The following is a 20,312-nucleotide window of genomic DNA, read 5'->3' as shown; positions in this document are numbered from 1 at the left end:
TAGGCTCCTAAGAAAAACAGACGTTATCCTAATTTTAATGTCATCACAGGGGCAGGAGAGGTGGCTCGGCACTTGTTGCTCCAGGACCTGGGTTCAGCTCCTAGCACTCACATGGTAGCTTACAACCACCCATAACAAGAATTGCAGCTTTAAAAAGAAAAATCAAAACCTCCTTAGTGGAAGTTGTATCAAGATCCCTTATTGGTAATCTCAGACCCCCAAAGCAAAATTACCCCATATCTTACAAACAGTGGCAAACCTAGGACAAAGACCTGGTGTGTATAAAGTGCCCTTTACCCATGGCAGGTACACGTTTGGTGTACAGACAGTATCTGTCTCGGTTGCTCACCCAGCATGCATTCAGTTTCTGCTGTGTCAGATGCAATTCTAAGTCTAGAAGTACTGTAATGCAGGAGACATGCCCGCTGTTCCCTGCATTCTGTCTCATTGATGAACTCTCCAGTTTGCACCTCATAGGTGCTTAATGAAAAATGTAACTGCTAAGTGGTCTCTTCCATTATAGAATTGCCAATAAGTTCATTATGTACTTTTGAAGTTTTTAATTTCCATGTACAGTCTGGTGTCTAAATGACATCTTAGTGGGTGATGCTCCCTGGGCTGTTTGTGTTGTGTAGTTGTAGAACCTTTCTTGTTTGTGATCATGCCACTGCTACCAGGGACCAAAAGGATCTGCTTAGGGTATCAGGATCTGAAGCCCTGCAGTACCCGTGTAGCAGACAGAGCCTGTGGTCCCTCTGATCTGTCAGAGGCAAAGTCTCACAGTTTCTAAGATAGACATTCCATGGATGGAGATAGCCATGATACCCTGCTCCCTTCATCCGCCCTACTCAGAACCCCTCTCTCCGGTGGGAAATCACCTGAGAGAACAGTGTGAAGCTAGGTGAGTAGTCGTTGCCAGGGTTTAAGGAACACATGGCCACCTTTTCCTCATAGACTTTCCCCAAAGCCTGTATCGGCTGCCACTTCATGGTTAGATCAAGCAGGCCAGGACTCAGCATAGAATGGGCCTGCAAGATGCTTAGAAAGTAAAGGTGCAACTGGGCAGTGGTGGCACATGCCTTTAATCCCAACACTCTCGGGAGGCAGAGGCAGGTGGATCTCTGTGAGTTCAAGACCAGCCTTGTCTACAAATCGAGTTCTAGGACAGCCAACACTGTTACACAGAGAAATCCTGTCTCAAAAAGACAATAAAAGTAAAGATGTACACCAGCCTGATGACTTGAGTTCCATCCCCAGGACCACATGGGAAAAGGAAAGAATGGAATCTCACCAAGTGTCCTCTGACCTCCAGATGTGCAATGTGGCACTCGTGTGCCTGCAGAACTACACCGCCACACACAGTCATACACATGGATGGATGCATGGATGGATGGATGGATGGATGGGTGGGTGGGTGGGTGGGTGGTTGTATGGAATCATGGATGGATGGATGGGTGGATGGATGACTTAGAGAACACTTGCTAGCTCAGTGATAAACCTTTTAGCAAATTAGTTTATGATTGCAGTGTAGATGAATTAATGAATCCTGTTTATGAAGAAATCATTAATTTGGATACTAATGGAAGAAGTAGCCATTTTTCAGTTCATTCTTTCTGAGGTTATAGAGATGTTGCTGCTCTTGAGAGCAGCCTAGCCCCTTTGTCTGTCAATTAGGTGCAGTTTGGTCGGTTCTGAGCTGTCCGTTTGTGTATTGAAATGCATATGGAGCACATTGTGGGCTGTATAACTAAAGGAGAGAGACAGAGAGAGCAATAGCATCATCATAGGATGGGCCTGGGGTCTAGTTCCATACTTAAACCTTCCAATCTGGCACAGAGTTCTCATCTCTTCTTTCTTGTGTTTCTGTCCTCCGGTGAAAGGAAAAGGAAATAGTAAAGTGGGCTCCCCAGGCCCAAGCCTTTGTCTCCTGGCTTGGTGCGTGGGGACGCCTGACACAAGGCTGGCTGCACAAACTATGTCAGTTGAACCTCTGCCTCCTCTGCTGCCTTGCTTCTGTCTAGTGTCCAGCTCACCTGATTGCAACCCTGGATGAGGGTTTAGTGTGCCATCCCTTGAAAGGACCTGATCAGGCTATGTGGTCGCATCAGTCTTTATCTGGAGCTACATAGACCTTAAGACACCATGTGTCTGATTTGAGTGCCCTACTTATTTATACTCTGTGGCCAGCAGGAAAAATCCTAACCCATTCTGTAGTCTGGCTGCCTCTTCATGTGCTTCTCCCTGGCTGAGCAGCATAACAAAGCTGTCATTTTTTCTATCATTATCTTGTCTTGTATGCCCAGCTGCTGGGAGGGACCAAGCACAGCCAGTTGGAGGAACGTGCCCTTTAATAATAAGCCACACAATGGAAGCTGAGTAATTAGCGGGGTCCAGTATCTTGGAGTAGGACCCCATGGGTGACTTGCACGTTGATAAGGCATTGCTATGGGGAGGGTTACAGCAAGACTCTCGTTTCTCAGAGGACCCAGGACAGAAGCCACCAAAGAGCCCCATTAAGGTAATTAGCTCATGGAAGATGCTACAATGGACATGTTCCTCGTGTGCAGCCACAGCTCCCTCTTGCTGCCTTCATCCTAGGGATCAGTTTACTGTATAGTTCTTGGTCAGGTATCTATCCATGCAAGTTATTCAGCCGTAGAGTAAATTAGCTTACATAATGTATATGTGTGTGTGTGTGTGTACACATATGTGTATGTGTGTAACATACATATATAAAAACGTTGGAATGTTTTGAATGAATATATTATTGGTTATCCAGACTAAGAATCAGCACATATGGAAATTTTAACTAGATTAACTGAAATTGGAGTTATAATACATAGGACAGGAAAACCAGGAGAAGTCACTCCAGTTCAGTCTGTTTCCTCAGTCTAATTAAAGTGGTATGAGTATGATTCTTGAATATTAGACCCACCCATGAACATTAAATGCATGCTTGATTCTAATGCTTGAAAGACATCTTTGGGCGGCCTTTTAAGACATTTTTTTATCGCTGAAGTTTTTATCATCTTTGATAAAGGCTTCTTTTCCATCAGACTTTACGTGCCTTGGTGGTAGGACTGGGATTTTTGGGGAGTGTGTTTCAGAGAACAGTGTGGTACCGAGATGCCCCCAGACACTATGTGATTGGTGGAGGTAGCTGAAAACTTCCAACAGTGAGACATCTGACACAGTTTCTGATGGTTCCGGTTTCTGGGATTCTTTCAAAACGGTGTTAAGCAAATGTTTTCCCTTTTGAAGAGAAAGTTTTAGAAATATAGTTAACAGGCTAAAGCTGCAAACTCTTAAGCTACAGGGAATGGTTTGTCCAGAGATGTCCCTCTAACTTTCTGAGTCATCGGTGCGTGTGTGACAGTGGCAGGCAGCTGGGGGGGGGGGGGCGGAGCAGCCATGCGTGGGCGGGCCTTTGTTGCTAACCCTCTGACCAACGCGGCGGCCTTGGGTTTCAGGTGCCACTACTGCAAATCGTCATGCCACGTGTCTTCCCTCCGCATCCCGTATGCCTGCAAGCTGCTCTTCCAGGAGCTGCAGTCCATGAACATCATCCCCAGGTTGAAACTGGCCAAGTACAACGAGTAAGGCTGGGCAGCACCGCAGGCCGGCACCCTGCGCAGCACGCAGCTGAGGGCTCACGAGAGACTGAGAGGAGAAGTTGCGAAAGGCTGGCTGGACAACCTTGATCAGGAGCCTCGAGCCACCAGAGAGCTGGCCCCCACACACTAGAGCATCATGCTGAGTCACGGGACACACAAGCTAAAGTGATGATGGATTCACTCCCACTAGTTTTCTTTTACTTTGAGTTAGAATCTCACTTGGTAGCCCAAGCTGGATTTGAACTCATCTCAGTCCTCCTGCCTCCTTCTTTCACAAGTGCAGGATTTACGGGTGCGAGTTTATTTATGTTATTATATTTTAAAATGTACTGAATAGAAAACCCTTCCTTCTTAAAACTCCCCATGGCATCTTCTGGTTAACAGAGCTCTGGTTCCTTATCAGACGTGGGGGGACATAAAGAATCATTTGAACTGGGACTATGGTGTTAGCCCTGTCAGTAAAGTGCCTGTTGCAGAGCACAAGGACCCAAGTTCATCCCCAGCAACCACAGAAGAGTTGGCCATGCACTAGACATGGCATCTAGTACCCACGTACGGGTCTGTTAGTGTGGAGGTAGGGTAGGAGCAGACGGGCAGACCCTGAGCTCACTGAGCAATGGTGTAGCCAGTGACTGCACTTCAGGTTCAGTGAGAGACTCCGTCTCAGGCGGAGAGTGAGGAGGTCCCCCAGTGTCCACTCCTGGCCTCCACACATACAGAGGATGGTTAGATTTGTTGGCAGCAGTTCCATCTCGCTCTCACACACTGAAACTTCAGCCTTGTTGGAAGGTCATCAGCACGGTCTGCCTTGTAAGACTGCCCTTCCTTAAATGCCAGGTTGCACTTACCTAGAACCTCCAAGATACTACCCGGGTACAATACGTGTCCCTCCCATTCCTACCAGAGTGTTAATCGTCCACTCTCCCCGCTGTGGTGCCTTGAAGCCCGGAGAGTCCAAGAAGCAGTGGGTGCTGGACGGTCTAGGCTGTGTTCTCAGTGCCGTACTTGAAATGCTCCTCAGAACACTAATGGTATTGTGCACCGAGAGGATCAAATCTCAGTGTGAAAGAGGCCACTGCTCACCCCCGGTTCATGCAGACACCCAAGAGACCACACTTGTCACTGACTTGTGTTTTCCTCACAGCAAAGATGTGGATGTCGGAACAGCTGCTCAGTGCAGGCCAGGGGAGGCTGTGTGAGTGGGCAGCCTCCTTCCGCGCCTTTCGGAGCCGCATGCTTACTGTGCCGTCAGAGGAGGCGCCACATCTCCCCTGAACGTTGGTCTTTCCTTACTCTGACACACCTTTCTCCATATTGATGTACTGTACTGAGGAGTGTTCCCAGGTGCTGACTTGGACCATCAGAGGTGCTGTTTTTCTAGGGTGATCTTGATCCTCCCGGCTCCATCAAAGTTAAGAACCCTGCAGTGCCCAACCATCTTCTCATTGAACACTCAGGTCCCTTGGAAGGAGTAGGCAGTGTTCTGACACCAGAACACGTCACTCAGCACTCTGTGATGGATGGAGTCATTGTAATGGAGATAGAAGGAGCAGAATATACTTCTTAATAAAAACAGAGTCCAGGAAAGGGGGCCACAGTCTGTGACCAGAGATCAGTTAACCCATCCATCCGTGTTACAGGCACACTGACCACAGTTAACCCATGCGTGTTACAGGCACACTGACCACAGTTAACCCATCCATCCGTGTTACAGGCCACACCTACCACAGTTAACCCATCCATCTGTGTTACAGACACACTGACCACAGTTAATCCATCCGTGTTACAGGCACACTGACCACAGTTAACCCATGCGTGTTACAGGCACACTAACCACAATTAACCCATCCATCCGTGTTACAGGCACACTGACCACAGTTAACCCATCCATCCGTGTTACAGGCACACTGACCACAGTTAACCCATGCGTGTTGCAGGCCACACCATGACCCACACTCAAAAGCGCAAAGCACTTTTTGGGGTGACTATCTCCCTATTACAGCCAAAGAAACTGAGGCAGAGTTGCTAAGGGGCTCCCCAGACCACCTCACCACAAGGGAACAGCAAGAGCTCCAAAACTTCAGGCCTGTTTGGCTTTATCCATGATTCACCACAAGTGGTCTTTTTTAGGGATTCGGATGCTACTGAGTGTTTGTGTCTCCTGCACATGAACAGTTGTGATCATCTGGAGAGTTGTTGCCCGTCTGGTGGAGGAAATTACAGCTCTCCAAGTGTGCACCACTTAGAAGGCTGCATCTAAAGTGAGCTTGCCAGTGAGAGGAAAGCGGTTGGGTCGTTTCAAAACCAGCAGAGAGCACATTGATTAGCTGTTTGTCAGAGAACTTTAATGAAAAGAGACAACAAGGGCTGGAGTGTGGCTTGGTGGTAGATCCCTTGCCTAGCACCCCAGTCCTGTCCTCCAGCACTTACGCCAAAAGGCCACAGTTTGCCTCTTTTAAAAGTTACCCCTTGATTTAAAAGCTACCAATTAGCTCCTAATTTTAGTAAGGGTGGATAATTTCTTCCAGGCCACCCATGGAACACTTTATCCCTGAGGTTTTTAACGGGTTGGGAGTGGCATGGGATGAGGTCAAAGTCTCACCAAGACCTGACCTTCGTGGTTGCTTCAGAAGAGTCAAAAGGGCTGCAGAGACAAATCTCCGGTGTTGCCAAGGTACCAGACTGGACAGGCTGGCATCCTGCACAGGGACAGAGCTTATTGAGTGACTCAGGGTTTTCCACTGTCCCCTGGATCGTTCAGCTCAGGCTGCTGTGTCTGGATGCCACAGGTAGGGTGGCCAGGGTGACGGAGTATCTTCTTAGTTACAAGGGCTCCTGCCAGCCAACCCCTTGAGGGGTCCTCGGTGCACACTGAAAGCTCCACTCCGGCACTGCCTATCAGGGCACTAGGTGGGCTGGGTTAGTGCGCCACTCGTCTGGCATCACCAAAGTTCTTTAAGGGGGCTGCTATTGCTCAAACGGCTCCAGCATAGGGAGTCTGAGTTCTAACCCTGAAGGCATTTGAAACAGTTCATGACAGCACAGGGGAAATGTGGGAAGTAACCTATTCAAACCCATTCACCAAAACAACGGTTCACTCCTAGGTGTGTGTGAGAGAGAGAGAGAGAGGGAGAGACAGAGAGACACAGAGGGAGAGAGACAGAGAGAGAGAGGGAGTGAGACAGAAAGACACAGAGGGAGAGAGACAGACACAGAGAGACAGACAGAGAGGGAGAGAGAGAACATGAGGGAGTAAGTGTGCGTGCATGAGTGTGAGAATGGTGTGCGTAGGGGTGTGTGTGGCTGAGTGTGTATGTGTATGAGGGTAACTGAAAGGGAGTGTGTGAGTGGAGTGGGAGCATGTGTGTATGAGAGGTGTGTGTGTGTGTGTGTGTGTGTGTGTGTGTGTGTGTGATTCCCCAAGTTCAGGGGCTGGAGAGCGAGCTCAGCAGTCAAGATTCCCAGCATCCTCATCAGGAGGTTCACAACAATCTGTAACTCCAGCTCCAAATAATCCAGCGCCCTCTTTTGGCCTCTGGGCACTGCACTAATATGCACATAAACACATGCAAATGATAGGTTTTTTTAAGATACATAATTTTTGCATTGGATTTATGTTATTCTTTAACACTTTTAAATTTTATTTACTTATTTTTGGTGTTTTGAGACAGGGTTTCTCTAGTATTGCTTTAGAGCCTGTCCTGGAACAGCTGTTGCAGACCAGGCTGGACTTGAACTCACAGAGGCCTGCCTCTGCCTCTCGAGTACTGGGATTAAAGGTGTGCACCACCAACACCTAGCCTTTAATACTTTTTTAAAACAGACCTGGTAACTAACCACTTAGGGATACAGGCTCAGCATCATGGCTATGTGATCTCAAATTGTCTTTGTTCCTTGAGTTTTCCCATCTTGAGGATAGAGGGATAACAATACACCTTTTTTAAGATCATATGTGATGGTGTGCCTGGCCCCAAACAGAGGCTGACATATGTCTGCAGTTCTCATTGGGAGCAGGAACCTTTGTATCACATGCCTGGGAAGGACATTCTGTCCCAGAGAACTTCATCAGAGCAAAATCAGGCCCCACAGAGAATATAAGCTCACGGTGTGACTGGTCCCATGGCCCGTGGGTTCATCAGTTCAGACAACCTTGGAAAGACACAGGCAAGGGCCAGCTCCTTTGGAAAGTGGACCAAGTGCAGAAGCTGTAGAATTTCTAGAAACTGTTTGGACAAGCCGCCCTGCTTCACAGCTATGATGAGGAAGGAGAGCGATAGAGAGTCAGAGAACTTGCTTGCTTGGAATCACCATTCACCACTGACATCAAAGTGAAGAGGGTTGTCAGGCTGGGGTCCCGGCAGCCTCAGGAAGCCCCCAGAACACTTCCATGTGGGAGTCAGTGAGCACAGTTTCGAACAAGTCCCTGATTGGGTGCTGCATAATGGGCACCGTTTGACCAACACCTTTATCTGCAGTAATGAGTCACACAAGACTGAAGGGGCGTGTGGCTGGGCCCCTCCACGTGGCCTCAGCCCATTCTGTTGTGAAATGGATGGTCAGGAAAGCAACTGTAAAAATCACACCTCTCCCCTCTGGATTGACTCCATCTGTGTCTTACAAAAACCTGTATTCCATTTGTCCGCTGCAAGTTGGACTTTTACTACACTAGACCAATATGGGTGGGAAATCAAAGTCACGGTTCTCTGAAGAGGAAGTTTTAGGCAGGGTGAGAAGTAGTCATCCAGAAGTATATTGTTTGTTTCCAAAGCCAAGCTACCAGTTCGATTCGACACTCCAGAAGCACTTAACAGGTTGGCTTCAGGAAATCAAATTTGTGACTTGGGATACCATGGTAGAACAATGTGAAACTTGACTTTTCACTTACCAGTCTAAGTTGTGAAGCAAACGTACTCAAGTCTGCAAAACAGCTCCATTCCACGCTCAATAAATTCTTAGTCGGGTTTACTTCCAACCATCCACATTAATGGAGGTGAGGAGGGGTATGAGGAAATTAAGGCAGGTGATGGGTCCAGAATCCTTTGCGTCTGATGCTAGGAAGGAATTTCACTTCCAGTAAAACTGGAGTGGTAACATGACTTTGCTGTGTTCGTAGTGACTCCACACTGCATCAGGAGAAGCTGGAATACCACCCTTCATGGGTAAATACTGATGACAGAGCCCTGGAGGATGGGGCAGCCTCACACACTGGGGATGCTGTAGGCCAGGGACTCTCCACGTGTTCCAGCCAGCTACTCAGACTCACAAGTTGTGGCCCTGTGGGTGGCTCTGTTGATACCCAAAATTTCAGGTCCAGCTGCATATACCACACCCCTGTACAGCCAGCCCTGGGATGTGTGGGGTGCCGAGGCAACCTTTCAAACACATTGGAAACCGACTACCCCCTCTCCCTTGCTATTTTATTAAAACAGCTTTTCCTGTTGGCCTGGCCTGGCCTGGCCTCCCACGGGCCCTAATACCACTTGACACTGTCCCAGCCTGCTCTGCTGTAGAAGGCATTGTGCAGAGGGTAACAGCAAACAGGAACAGACAGCTGTCCCCCTGAACCTGCACATGGCTTCCCCCCAGTGCCTACTGTCTTCAGACGTCAGCCCCTAGTTTCCCTCCCATGGCCCACCGAGCTGCCTGCAATGTGGCAGCCTGTCTGAGCGTGGAGAAGCTCTCAGCTGCTCCACCCCAGCTGGCCCTTTCCATCCCATCCCCATTCTTGAAGGCTGACAATGTTAGTTAGCATTTTTTATTTACAAGTTCAGGGCTGAGGGGGTGGCTCAGTTAGAGAAGAACGTTCCTTGGAAACACGATACCCTGAACTTGATCACCATGTGAAAGTGTCAGGCGCAGGGGCTAGGGAGATGACTATCTATGCAGAAGACCAGGGTTCAGAACCCCAGAATCGACGTAAATGCTAGGTGATTGTGGCAGCTCTCCTCTAAGTCCAGCCTTGGGAGGCAGAGAAGGGTCCCTAGGCATGCTGCATAGCAAGCCTATCTCAGTGATGCCTGGGTTTGCTTGAGAGGCTGTGTCAATGGAGACGGCAGAAAAGAGGATATCCACGTGCATCTTCACACAAGTGCTCATGCACACACACACACACACACACACACACACACACACACACACACCAAAATGCAAAATGAGAAAGAAAAAACAACAAATCACCAGGCATGGTAGCATGCTCTTATAATCCCATTGCTGGGGAGGTACAGACAAATGGATCCCTGAGCAGCCAGCCTGGCCTAATGGATGGACTCCAAAACTCAAAGAAGGCCGGTGGCCGGTGGTGTGCCTGAGGATGACACCAGGGTTGTCCTCTGTCCTTGACATGCACACACACGAACATGTACACACACTCATAATAAAGAACATTTTCCCAGTAGCCCTTGGTTACAACAGAGACAGAGTCAAAAAAAAAAAAAAAAAAAAAAAATGTGGCTGCCTGCAAACACCCTTGACTGGCCAAACAAACAGCTCACAGCACTCACTCCCTAATACTCCCTAATGCCTGTGGAGGGTGCATTTGCAGGAGTGTGGGAATTTCAAGATGTGCATGTGGCTTCCTACCCAGCATCCCTGCTGCTGTGTGTGACCAGATCACGGGGTGTGTGTGTGTGTGTGTGTGTGTGTGTGTGTGTGTGTGTGTGTATGTGCGCGTGCGTGCGTGCATGCAAATATTCAGCTCTGTGCAGAGGACTCAGCATTCATGTCCCCTGCACAAGAATCCAGTGACCTGCATGAGAAAGAATTTGTGCATGAAGGAATCTTTGGCTTCCTCGCAAAGGAAAAAGTCTCCCCTGGAAAAATGCAGGCCTTACACATTTAGCAGACCCTTGTGTCCACAGAAACAGTCACTGCCAATTAGGCAACTGCTGGCAGATCAGAAGCAAAAGCCCGCACATGAAACAGAGAGTGCGGGGAGATTGCTGCCTTCTATCTCTGAATTATGGGCGGCCGAGCTTGCCTCCCCCTGTGTCCAATCTGCTCTGAGCTTTTCCTGCTGTGGACCAGAGGCCCCAGGGACCGTTACACACTCCAGTTTTCATGCAGCTTACTGATTCCTTTTTCACATGAATGAAAAACGCCTTTGATTTTGAAGACACACGTCTGTTTTGTGTAACACTTAACCGATGTGCCAGAATCATCCTGTACCTTAAAGAGGGAGCTTGCACTGGGTTATTAAAGTCAGTCCTTCTGGGAAGAGTCACTCCGCTCACTTAAAAGGTAACTGTCACCTCTCCTAATGGCGCTCGACTCGTTAAACCTGGATTAAGGAGCAAAGGAGCAGCTGAGCAGCAGCTGGAATCCAGCCACAGCCCATGGATAGACTTGGGCAAGCCACAAGATGGTCTTCAAAGGAATAGTAGCTTCCATGGACCCTCTGGAGCCCTCTAAGCCTTCTAGCCCTCTCTTCTGTGGAAACTTCACTTGTTAGAACATGGCAAGCTTCAAGAGACCTTGAACCAGTTCATCTGTCCAGTACATACAGTAGGCTGGTTGCCCCATGGAGTTCCTTACCTCTGGAAAGGGCTAACGGGAGATTAAACCATTTATCTGCTCCATCAGACAAAATCTACTTCTTGTAGATAGGAGTATCTCTACTGGGTCCTGGGACTGCAGAGATGAGCTAGATGCCCTGCTTGCTCTTGGGGCACTTGGCAGGGCCAAGAAACTCAGGAAAGCTTAGGCTGGGGTCAGGTGCATAACTTTGGCATGTTGAACTGCATGCTTGAAGTATAGGATGGGTTAGATAGAAACAACACAACTCCCACCAGATCCTCACGGTCACTAATATGGGTTCTGTGTGTATTTTGAAGAGACAGAGTTTGTGTGTGTTTGTCTGTCTGTCTGTCTGTCTGCTATCACCCTATAAACCCATACTTTAAGGCACTGTTCCATTGGATGCTCAGCCTAAGAAGTGACTGGCTTCTCCGGTGCTGAGCAATTTACATCGTCTTCCGTGATGACTGACTTCCTGTGTTTCCATTCTAAATGCTGGCTTTCAGAACTGTCAGTAATACCTAATTCTTCTACTGGGCAGCCAACGGCACCACAGAGAGGGTGCTCTTGAGCAGTCGGCACCTTTCCCAGAGGAGGTAATTGCCACAGCTGATTTCAGACTGGACAGACATTAGCCACTGGAAGCATGATCTAAAATGGGTTTCTGTGCAGAGAGTGGAGTTGATAGGACTGTGTGGGAGTTGAGAGACAGAATCAAGGGAGCACCTGAGTTCTAACTTGTACAAAGAGCCGGATAGTGAACCTCCAGGACATGGAGAGACTGGCAAGAGTCTGAGTCAGCACCAATCTGATGAGACAGCGCTGTGGGCAGACTAGGAAGTGATTGAGAACAATAGAATGGATTCCCACCCCTCACCCTCATCCCTGCTGAATGATATCCCACTGTGTATTTATAGCACAGTTTCTGTGTCTGTGCATCCATCACTGGATGGCTGTATTGGTCCTATGCTACTCTAAACAGCACTGCAATGAAAATGTGAGTGCGATGTCTCTCCAACATACTAACTTCATCCGTGTTGAATATATACCCAGAGGCGGGGCTGCCAGGTCACATGACAGTGCCGGTTCCAGTTTTGAGGTACCTCCATTATTTTCCGAAGAGGCTGCACTAATTTATATTACACCACCAACAATGTAGGAGAATTCCCCTTTCTCCACATCTTTGCCATTTTTTTTTCTTTGTCTTTTTGATGATAACTATTCTAACTGGGGTGGTCTGATGTATGCCCTGGTTTTGATTTGCATTTCCCAGGGATTAGGGGTGTGGAACTGTTTCACGTAAGTGTTAGCCATTTGAGAAATGTCTTTTCATATCATTGGCCCATTTTTTAAATCACTTGCTTTGAGTTTTTTTGTTTTGTCTTGGCTTGTGTTTTTGTTTTTGTTGTTGTGTTGTTTGGGTTTCTTCTATATTGTGTAAATTAAGTCCTGTTGAATGAAAGCTTGTGAATGTTTCTCTAATTTGTAGGTAGTGTCTTCTTCCTGTTGGCTGTTTCTTTCGCTCTAAATGGTTTTTAATTTGGTGTAATGCCACTTGTTAATTTTTGCTTTTGTTGCCTTGCCTTTGGAAAAACTTACAGACCGGTGCCCTAACTCATTCTCCCTACTCTTCTGATGGTTTTACGGTTTGGAGTTTGACCCTCTGTCTGTCATATCAGCTACCCTGCATGTACAATACCAAGGTCATCTGAAACATGACATGGCGTCACTTCTTCATGTAGTAGCTGGAACACACGCTACTTACAGACTTTCCTCATCAACTGTGGATGTTGAGAGGTAAATTTCACATAATACAGACTGTCAAATATGAGTTAGTTTCCTAGTGTCCTTCAGTGGAAGCCAGCCAATAGGAGTTCACTGTTACGAAAGCACGTGTCATAGATTCCGTTCATTGTGGTTATTCTCCTTTTGGTGCTCAGATCGGCCCATCATTACCAGAAGATGTTCAGGCTGGCTCCCACATCTTCACAAGCTTGGTAGAACTCGAGTATCCTTGACTGGTGGTGTGCCATGATTCTCCAGTCCCTTGAGCCATTTTTTACTGTCTCAGGCCTGGACTTGACCATTTCCTTTTTGTGGGAACTATTTCTAGATGCAGACCCAGGTGGTGGGGGGTTCTAACTGTTGAGAAGGTGATAGTTTCTATGCCTTTTTGATGACTAGAGATGATGATAGATAGATGATTGATAGATAAGTATAGATAGATGATAGGTAGATATAAATGATAGATAGATGATAGGTAGATAGATATAAATGATAGATGATAGTTAGATAGATATAAATGATAGATTGATAGGTAGTTAATACCCACAATTATGTATGCATGTATGAGTACATACATACATATTCACACATACATACATACATACATACATACATACATACCCAGTCATAGCCTGCTATGGTTTAAATGTGCTTGTTAATTCAAGTGTTACTAATATGACAGTAGAGAGGTGATTGGCTCCTTGAAGCTAGCACCCCACCCCCATCTTAGTTCAAGAGGCTTCCTGCAGCTTTGGGTGAGTTTGTAAACCATTTGACACTATCCAAAAGAAAGCTTTAAGCTATACTAGTTTTAGACTGAAAAGACCATAATGAGTATTAGGGAGCATTATATAGTGATAAAGGAGGAAAGACTCCGAAACAACAGCAAGAAGCCCGGCCCTCAATGTGCATGCATCTGAAGGGAAGGGAGGGTGATGGGTGGAAGAGGAGACAAGCCCACTCTGGGTTCCCAGACTCCAACAGCTGATACCTCAGGCAGGCAGGAGCCATGTGGTTGATCTGAACAGCAGTCTCAGCCACACTGGTGGAACTTTCCATTCAAGGACAGCAGTTTTTCTCAAGGTCACATGGCCATTTCTCTGGACAGACACACGCTTGCTATCGACTGTAACAGTGGACCCAGAGGAGCTGCATGAGCAAAGAGCAATAGTGAGCAGCTGCGCGCAGAGGGAGAGCTCAGTGATGGAGAGCTACCCAGTGCTCATGGACTAGACACTACCTGATCGTGAGATGTCAAGTTTCCCAAGCTAGCATGTAGATGACACAGTCCAAATCCAAACCTTAGCGATGTGGTTTACGGGAAACGACAGAAGGGTTATAAAGTTTGTATGGAAAGACAGAAAGCTAAAAACAACTAAAACAACTCCTAAGAGCAAAGTTGAGCACTCGTATGATTTTAAAATTTAATATAAAGTAGCAGTAGTCAAAATAGTGTGGCATTAATTACTAGAACTAAATAGTGAAGGCGCAAATAGACTTGCACAGAAGAAAGGCACAAAAGAGAAGGAATACTTTTTCCAAAAATGATGCTGAAGTGATTAAAAAATAATAAAAATAACATAGAAATAAACCTAGATACAGTCCTTCTACCGTCCACAAAAATTAAATCAGGATGGATCCCAGGCCTAGATATGAATTTTTTAAAAATCTACTGGAAAAGTTGAGTTTTGAAAAGAGTTTTTCATCCAACAACAGGATTGTGGAGAGGCAAGAAAGGGGCGGCGGCGGGGGGGGGGGGGGAGGGGGTTGGGTAAGGTGAAAGGAAGGGTCAGGATAGGATTGGACTGGAAAGATAGGGAGGGTGTGAGCAGAGAGGCCTGTGCTCCAGAGGCCACCACAGCAAAGACAGCAAACAGCGCTCTCAGCCGCTTAGGGGCTCATGGTGGGTGGCATGCGCTGACCATCAGGGCCGTCCCCCAGTGCCTTCCTGGGTGGGGTCTTCTCTCGGCTTGGTGAGTGTAGAGCCTCCTCGCTGCTGCTTCATGAGAGGTACCCAGTCTGCCCAACTTCTATGTGAAGAAAAAGAGAACTGCATAAAACCAAACTACTAAAAAAACTGGAATGCATTAAGTCACTGAAGTAAGAACTAAAATTCTTCCAAGTCATCATAAAACGTGTCACATAATGGGATCTGGAAACCACAAACCACATGTTAGGAAGATTTTTAGAAAAGAATGAAATACGGATTATGTGACAGTTAATTTGATTGACAGTTTAGAATTCCCCTGGGAGACAAAGTTCTGGGCTTCCCTGTAAAGACATTTCCAGAAAAGTTTAAGGTGAGAAGCACCCCGCCGCCCGCCCGAGTGTGGACTGTTGCAACTATGTGCTGGGGCCCCAGATGTTCTATGAAGGCTTCGGAGCAGAGAAAGCGAGCTGAGGGCCATCTCTCTGCTTCCCCTTGGTGTGTGGCATCGTACCTCCACCACGGTGAGCCGAACCCTCAAACCCTAAGTCAGAATCACTCTTGCTTTAGTTGCTCTTTTAAAAGATCTCATTTTATTATTACCTTATGTGCATGAGCATTTTGCTTGCTGTGTACATGCATTTGTGGTGCCCTTAGAGGCCAGAGAAGGGTGTGGAGCCTTCTGCTAGAGTTAGACTGCTGTAAGCATCTACATAGGTGCAGGGAATTGAACCCCGGGTCCTCTGGAAGAGCAGTCAGTGCCCTTAACCACTGAGCCACTTTAAATTGCTTCTGCCAGATGTTTTGTCACCAAAGAAAGACAATAGCTGATGAGGTCTACAACACAGATGTAGCACAAGCTGACGTCAAGTGTGTCTGTTGCTCTCGATACATTCAAATAGATAAATTTTTTTAAGAGAAGATACCCAGGCTGAATCGTAGGACAAGGCTCAGTCCTTGCAATCCTAAGCTATCCCCAAACATGGCAGCCTGGGAAATTCAAGATGGAGTTACAGGGCAACATTCTGGGGAATACAAACAGGAAGGAAAAGAAATGTCACTTAATAAAGTTAAAGGCAAAAGCATTGCACTGGGTAAATAAAGGCAGTTTGTGATATTAACTGAAATTAACACCCAGTTTAGCATTTATTCATGTACTAATGCAATACCATCCAAATTCCTAACTAAGTGTGTGTGTAGCTAAGAGGTTGAATTGGCTGTGGGAGACTTCCTCTTTCTATGCAGATACAGTTTATGACATAATAACGTGATAAAAGATAATTAAAATACTTGAGGCAAAAGCAAGGCCATGGATCCCTCAGACTGAAGCCCACAGACCTTGTCTTCCTGCAACCCCAGCATGCTTAACTGCGCAAGTCACAACACAAACCAAGACCCCTAAATCAATGACAGAAGTCGAGACAACACCCACCACCACTGTTCCACTGGAGGAAACGCAAAAACAAATTCTAGAATATTTAGAAAATGGCCATAATGAAAACGTTTGCATTTAAGACGGCTAAGAGGCATAGGGAAAAATATGAAGCCTGAAATATTAATATTTATAGATGATATGTTATTAATTAATGGAGGTGGATTAATCCGCAGTCTTGCTGAAGGTATTAGAACAAGAAGAAAGCGGTGGACGATGAAAGCAGATGGGAAAATGGAAAGCTGAATTTACCGTATTAGTGTTGAAGAGCTCTGCGAAGCAAGAGCCTAATCAGAAAAGGTGGAGGCAATGCAAAGTAATGAGGAAAAGCAAGTTTCTGAGTAAATTAAAAGTTACAAGCTTTAACTGTTTGGTCGTAAAAAGGAGTAAGACAATTTCGGAAGAAAATATGAATGCTTAGTATTCTTAGAGATGGAGGGCATCTGAATAGGCTGATTTATAAAAGAAATCCCTTTAAAGATGTAGCAAGTTATTGTCCATGAGAAATGGTCCAGTAGGGTCCCAGTAATTTTTGATAGGAATATGTGGGGTTTTTTTTTTCTGCACTATTAAAACAAAACAAAACAAAACCACATGTATGGAAGGTCATGCTTTGAAGTCCCATTTTTTTCCCCATTCAGGCATCAATAATGAGTCAGCATACAGACAGAAGATCAAATGAACGTAGCTAGGCTCCAAAATGAACTCAGCTCCTCGGTGAACTGGTGGTGGGACAGAAATATGAAGCGGGAACCCCATGTAAGAACACAAGCATATCTTGTTGCTGGTCATGCCCAGGGAGCCTGTCTTCTGTTGGGTTATCAGTTCTAAAAATCCTGAGCAGCTGGGGCTGTCACCAGATGGGAAGGGCTGCAGAGCACTCTCACACATGGAGGAAGGCTGAACGATGGCTGCCCAGTGAAACTGTGGTCCCAGAGTGGGGAAAACACACTGTATTGCCCACGCGGTTGCGGTTCCCCTGTAGAGGCCGGTGGACGGCCCTCTGGTGTCTGGTGGACGGCTCTCTCCTTCTACCTTACGGGTTCTGGTGATGGAACTTGTCAGTCAGCCTTGGCAACAAGGGCCCTTACCCTGAGCCTTCTCTTCAGACCTGGGATGATTTTAACTGACAGCATCCCCTCCCCCACCCAACTCAGGGTCCTAAGATACCATCTCCTTGAGTGTATCCACAGCCTTTTAACATCATAATTATGTAAGTGGCTATCTGACAGCAGTAAGGGGAAGATAAAGTGATGTGTGTATGGTGTGGTGAGTGTGTGTGTGTGTGTGTGGTGTATGTGTATGTGGTATGTGGTGTGGTAAGTGTGTTTGTGGTTTGGTGTGTATGTGTGTGTTTTAAGAAACGGCTTCTATAGGGAAGGAGAATAGGATATTTGGGATAGGGATTAAAATATTAAATCTTTCTTAGCAGACATTGTTTCACAGATTCTGCTTTGGAAATGTGAATGTGCTGCATGCTTTTAAAAATGAGAAGGAAAAGCAGCATGAAATAAGAGAGTCCACTTGTAATTTCAACCTTTGAGCTTAGGAAAAATCACTGCCACACTAAGATCAGACAAAGCTGACAAACTGAAGAGCAGTGAGTGTTTGGACCCCCTTGGAGGCTGATGTTACAGGGCCAAGTGCCCTCCAAAAGATGGAGGAGTGGGGTACGCCAGAGAGGCCTGGAGTCAGGAGCTCTGTGCCAGGACAGAGGGGGCAGGAGGCCGTGAACTGACAGGAACACATGAATGAATGGTGGGCTTCAGCATGGGCAGTGGAGAAGCTCCCAGGGGCATCTCCAGCACTGCCCTGCCAGTAACCCCACCCGGTTCTCACGGTTAAGGTCTGAGAACGACCCCTTCATGGCTCTAGCAGAGAACACTCATAGTTGTAAAATATGTCCAGTGCTTTTTCCATAACAAAAGCCTACACTCCGGGATGGGGACTTGTCCCGGATCCCCGGGGAGGGAATGGCACTCCTGTTCCAGCCCATGCCTAGTCTCCATGTCTCACTCCAGGGGGCAAAGAGCCACGAACCAAACACTTGTGCAAAGCCACTGACACAGGTCCACTAGAAGTCTGAACTGGAATATGAGCTCCCTTCCTCTCGAGCCCCCACCTCACCAGAAGCTGGTAATTAGTGTAGCTTCAGCAAGCATTAGCCAGAATGACTTCTACCCCTGATCATGTAAATCTTCACCATAAAGACTGGGTCTCAGCTGCCAACAACGGAATTACTGGTGGGGGTGGGGAGTGGGCTGGAAGGTGGCCCTGTGTGTAAGGCTAGAGGAACTGAGTTCAGATCCCCAGAACCTCTATAGAGTTGCACCATTTCCTGTGTGACCCTATCTCAAGGCAATGAAACTGAGCCTAGGAACTATTCCTAGAGAACTCTAGTGGAGACAAGCAGCCAGGGTGATGGAATCTGAGCATCCGACAGCCCATGAGAAAAAAAAAGTCAAATAAGTTTTAGCACTGATCATCAGCTACTATTAAAACCAATAAACGGCTGCTAGAAGCCACTGACCTTGCTGGTAATTCCTGAGCGATGCAATCTTAATGACAGGCATGTGTCTGTGACCCCAATGTGTGGGTACAGAGAAGTGCAGCCACCTTCCACATGCTACTCCTGTCAAAGCTGTGGACCTGAATCCAATCCTTTAGCCTCAACTGCCAAGTCATAAAACCTGAGTGTGTGTGTGGAGGGGGGGGGGTGGTTGAGACAGGACAGTGTAGCCCTCACTGTCCTGGAACTCACAGAGGTCTTCCTCTTCCTGCCTCTGCCTCCCACCACCCAGCATGCTTCTTTTCTTACCAACAGAACTCTAGTTTGTTTGAACTGTCTGTGTGATTAACTAAATCAAACCCCATTCTTTGAGGATGCCTTTCAGATGAAAATAACCAAGACATGCAGTGTTTTGGAAAGAAAAACAAGCTGGCTACCGTTGACACAAGATTCCCTTTCCCGCTTCTTTTCTTCCTCTTCCAGTCTGAAATGTAAATGATATATTATTTTAAAACATTTATTATTTACTTGCAATGCTGAGGATTGAACCTAGGGTCTGGAGCAGCGGTTCTCAACCTTCCTTAAGCTGCAACCTTTTAATACCGGTAGTTCCCCATGTGGTGGTGACTTCTAACCATAACATTATTTTTGTTGCTGCTTCATAACTGTAATTTTGCTCCTGTTATGGACCACATCTATTTTCACCAGTGGTCTTAGGTGGTCCCTGTGAAAGAGTCGTTCGACCCCCCAAAGGGTTTGCAACTCACAGGTTGAGAACTACTGGCTAGAATGTGCTCCAAGCACTCTGCCAGGGGGCTACAGCCCCAACCCCCCTTGTGCATTTTTGCTTTGAGACAGACTCATTCAGTTAGTAGCTGGGATGACATTAGCGTTGCTGGGATGACAAGCTTGCGCCCACTTCATAGTCACTTTTGAACAGCAGTGGGTAAGGGCAGGCTCCTGACCCTGGGACTGGGGGATGAGGATGCAAACAAGTCTTCTGGAGAGAGCCATGGGACAGGTGGTAGGCATCCTCGGGGAGCAGCCAGGTCTCAGGGAGGGAGGAGGTGGGAGAAATTTAGAGAGAAGGCACTGGAGACCAACCCCAGGAAGGGACTTGGGAGGATGAGATCGGTTTCACAGGCAGTGTGGGAAGAAGCTCACGTGAGGCAGCCGGGGACCTGGAACGGAATGACTTCTGGTGGCTCCAGGGGTGGCACATGCCATCCATCCTGGGGGGAGGGGCTAAAGTACTGGTCTCAACTGGAATGTATGCAGAGTGACTAGTTCCCTGGGCTCACTATCTCAGGTGAGCCCTTCATAGTGGAGAGGTCATCTCAGAGGGTGTCTGTGGGCTTCTTTTATGTTGGCTTATTCTTGAAGCTGGCTAGTCACCTGGTTTTAGAGGTGACTTGACTCTCCCTCCCTCTGTCCCTCCCTCCCTGTCTCCCTCTCTCCTTTTGCTCTTTGTTTTTTGAGACAGGGTTTCTCCATGTAGCCTTGGCTGTCTTGGAACTTGTTCTGTAGACCAGT

The 20,312-nt window shown here is 47.1% G+C and overlaps 1 protein-coding gene across 1 annotated transcript in view; it reads left to right on the top strand.

The window, feature by feature from the left end:
- The window catches only part of Polr3b (RNA polymerase III subunit B), an 84,271-nt gene extending 80,630 nt beyond the window's left edge, over positions 1–3,641 (top strand). The window contains exon 28 of the mRNA XM_051206196.1: positions 3,471–3,641. Coding sequence (XP_051062153.1) covers positions 3,471–3,600 — 130 coding nt within the window. The 3' untranslated portion in view covers positions 3,601–3,641. The remainder of the gene's footprint in view (positions 1–3,470) is intronic.
- The last annotated feature ends 16,671 nt before the right edge of the window (positions 3,642–20,312 follow it).

This window comes from Phodopus roborovskii, unplaced genomic scaffold (assembly GCF_943737965.1).
Source record: "Phodopus roborovskii unplaced genomic scaffold, PHOROB, whole genome shotgun sequence".
NCBI lineage: Eukaryota > Metazoa > Chordata > Mammalia > Rodentia > Cricetidae > Phodopus > Phodopus roborovskii.
The sequence above is the reverse complement of the archived record's forward strand: the minus strand, read 5'-3'. Positions and strand labels throughout refer to the sequence as shown.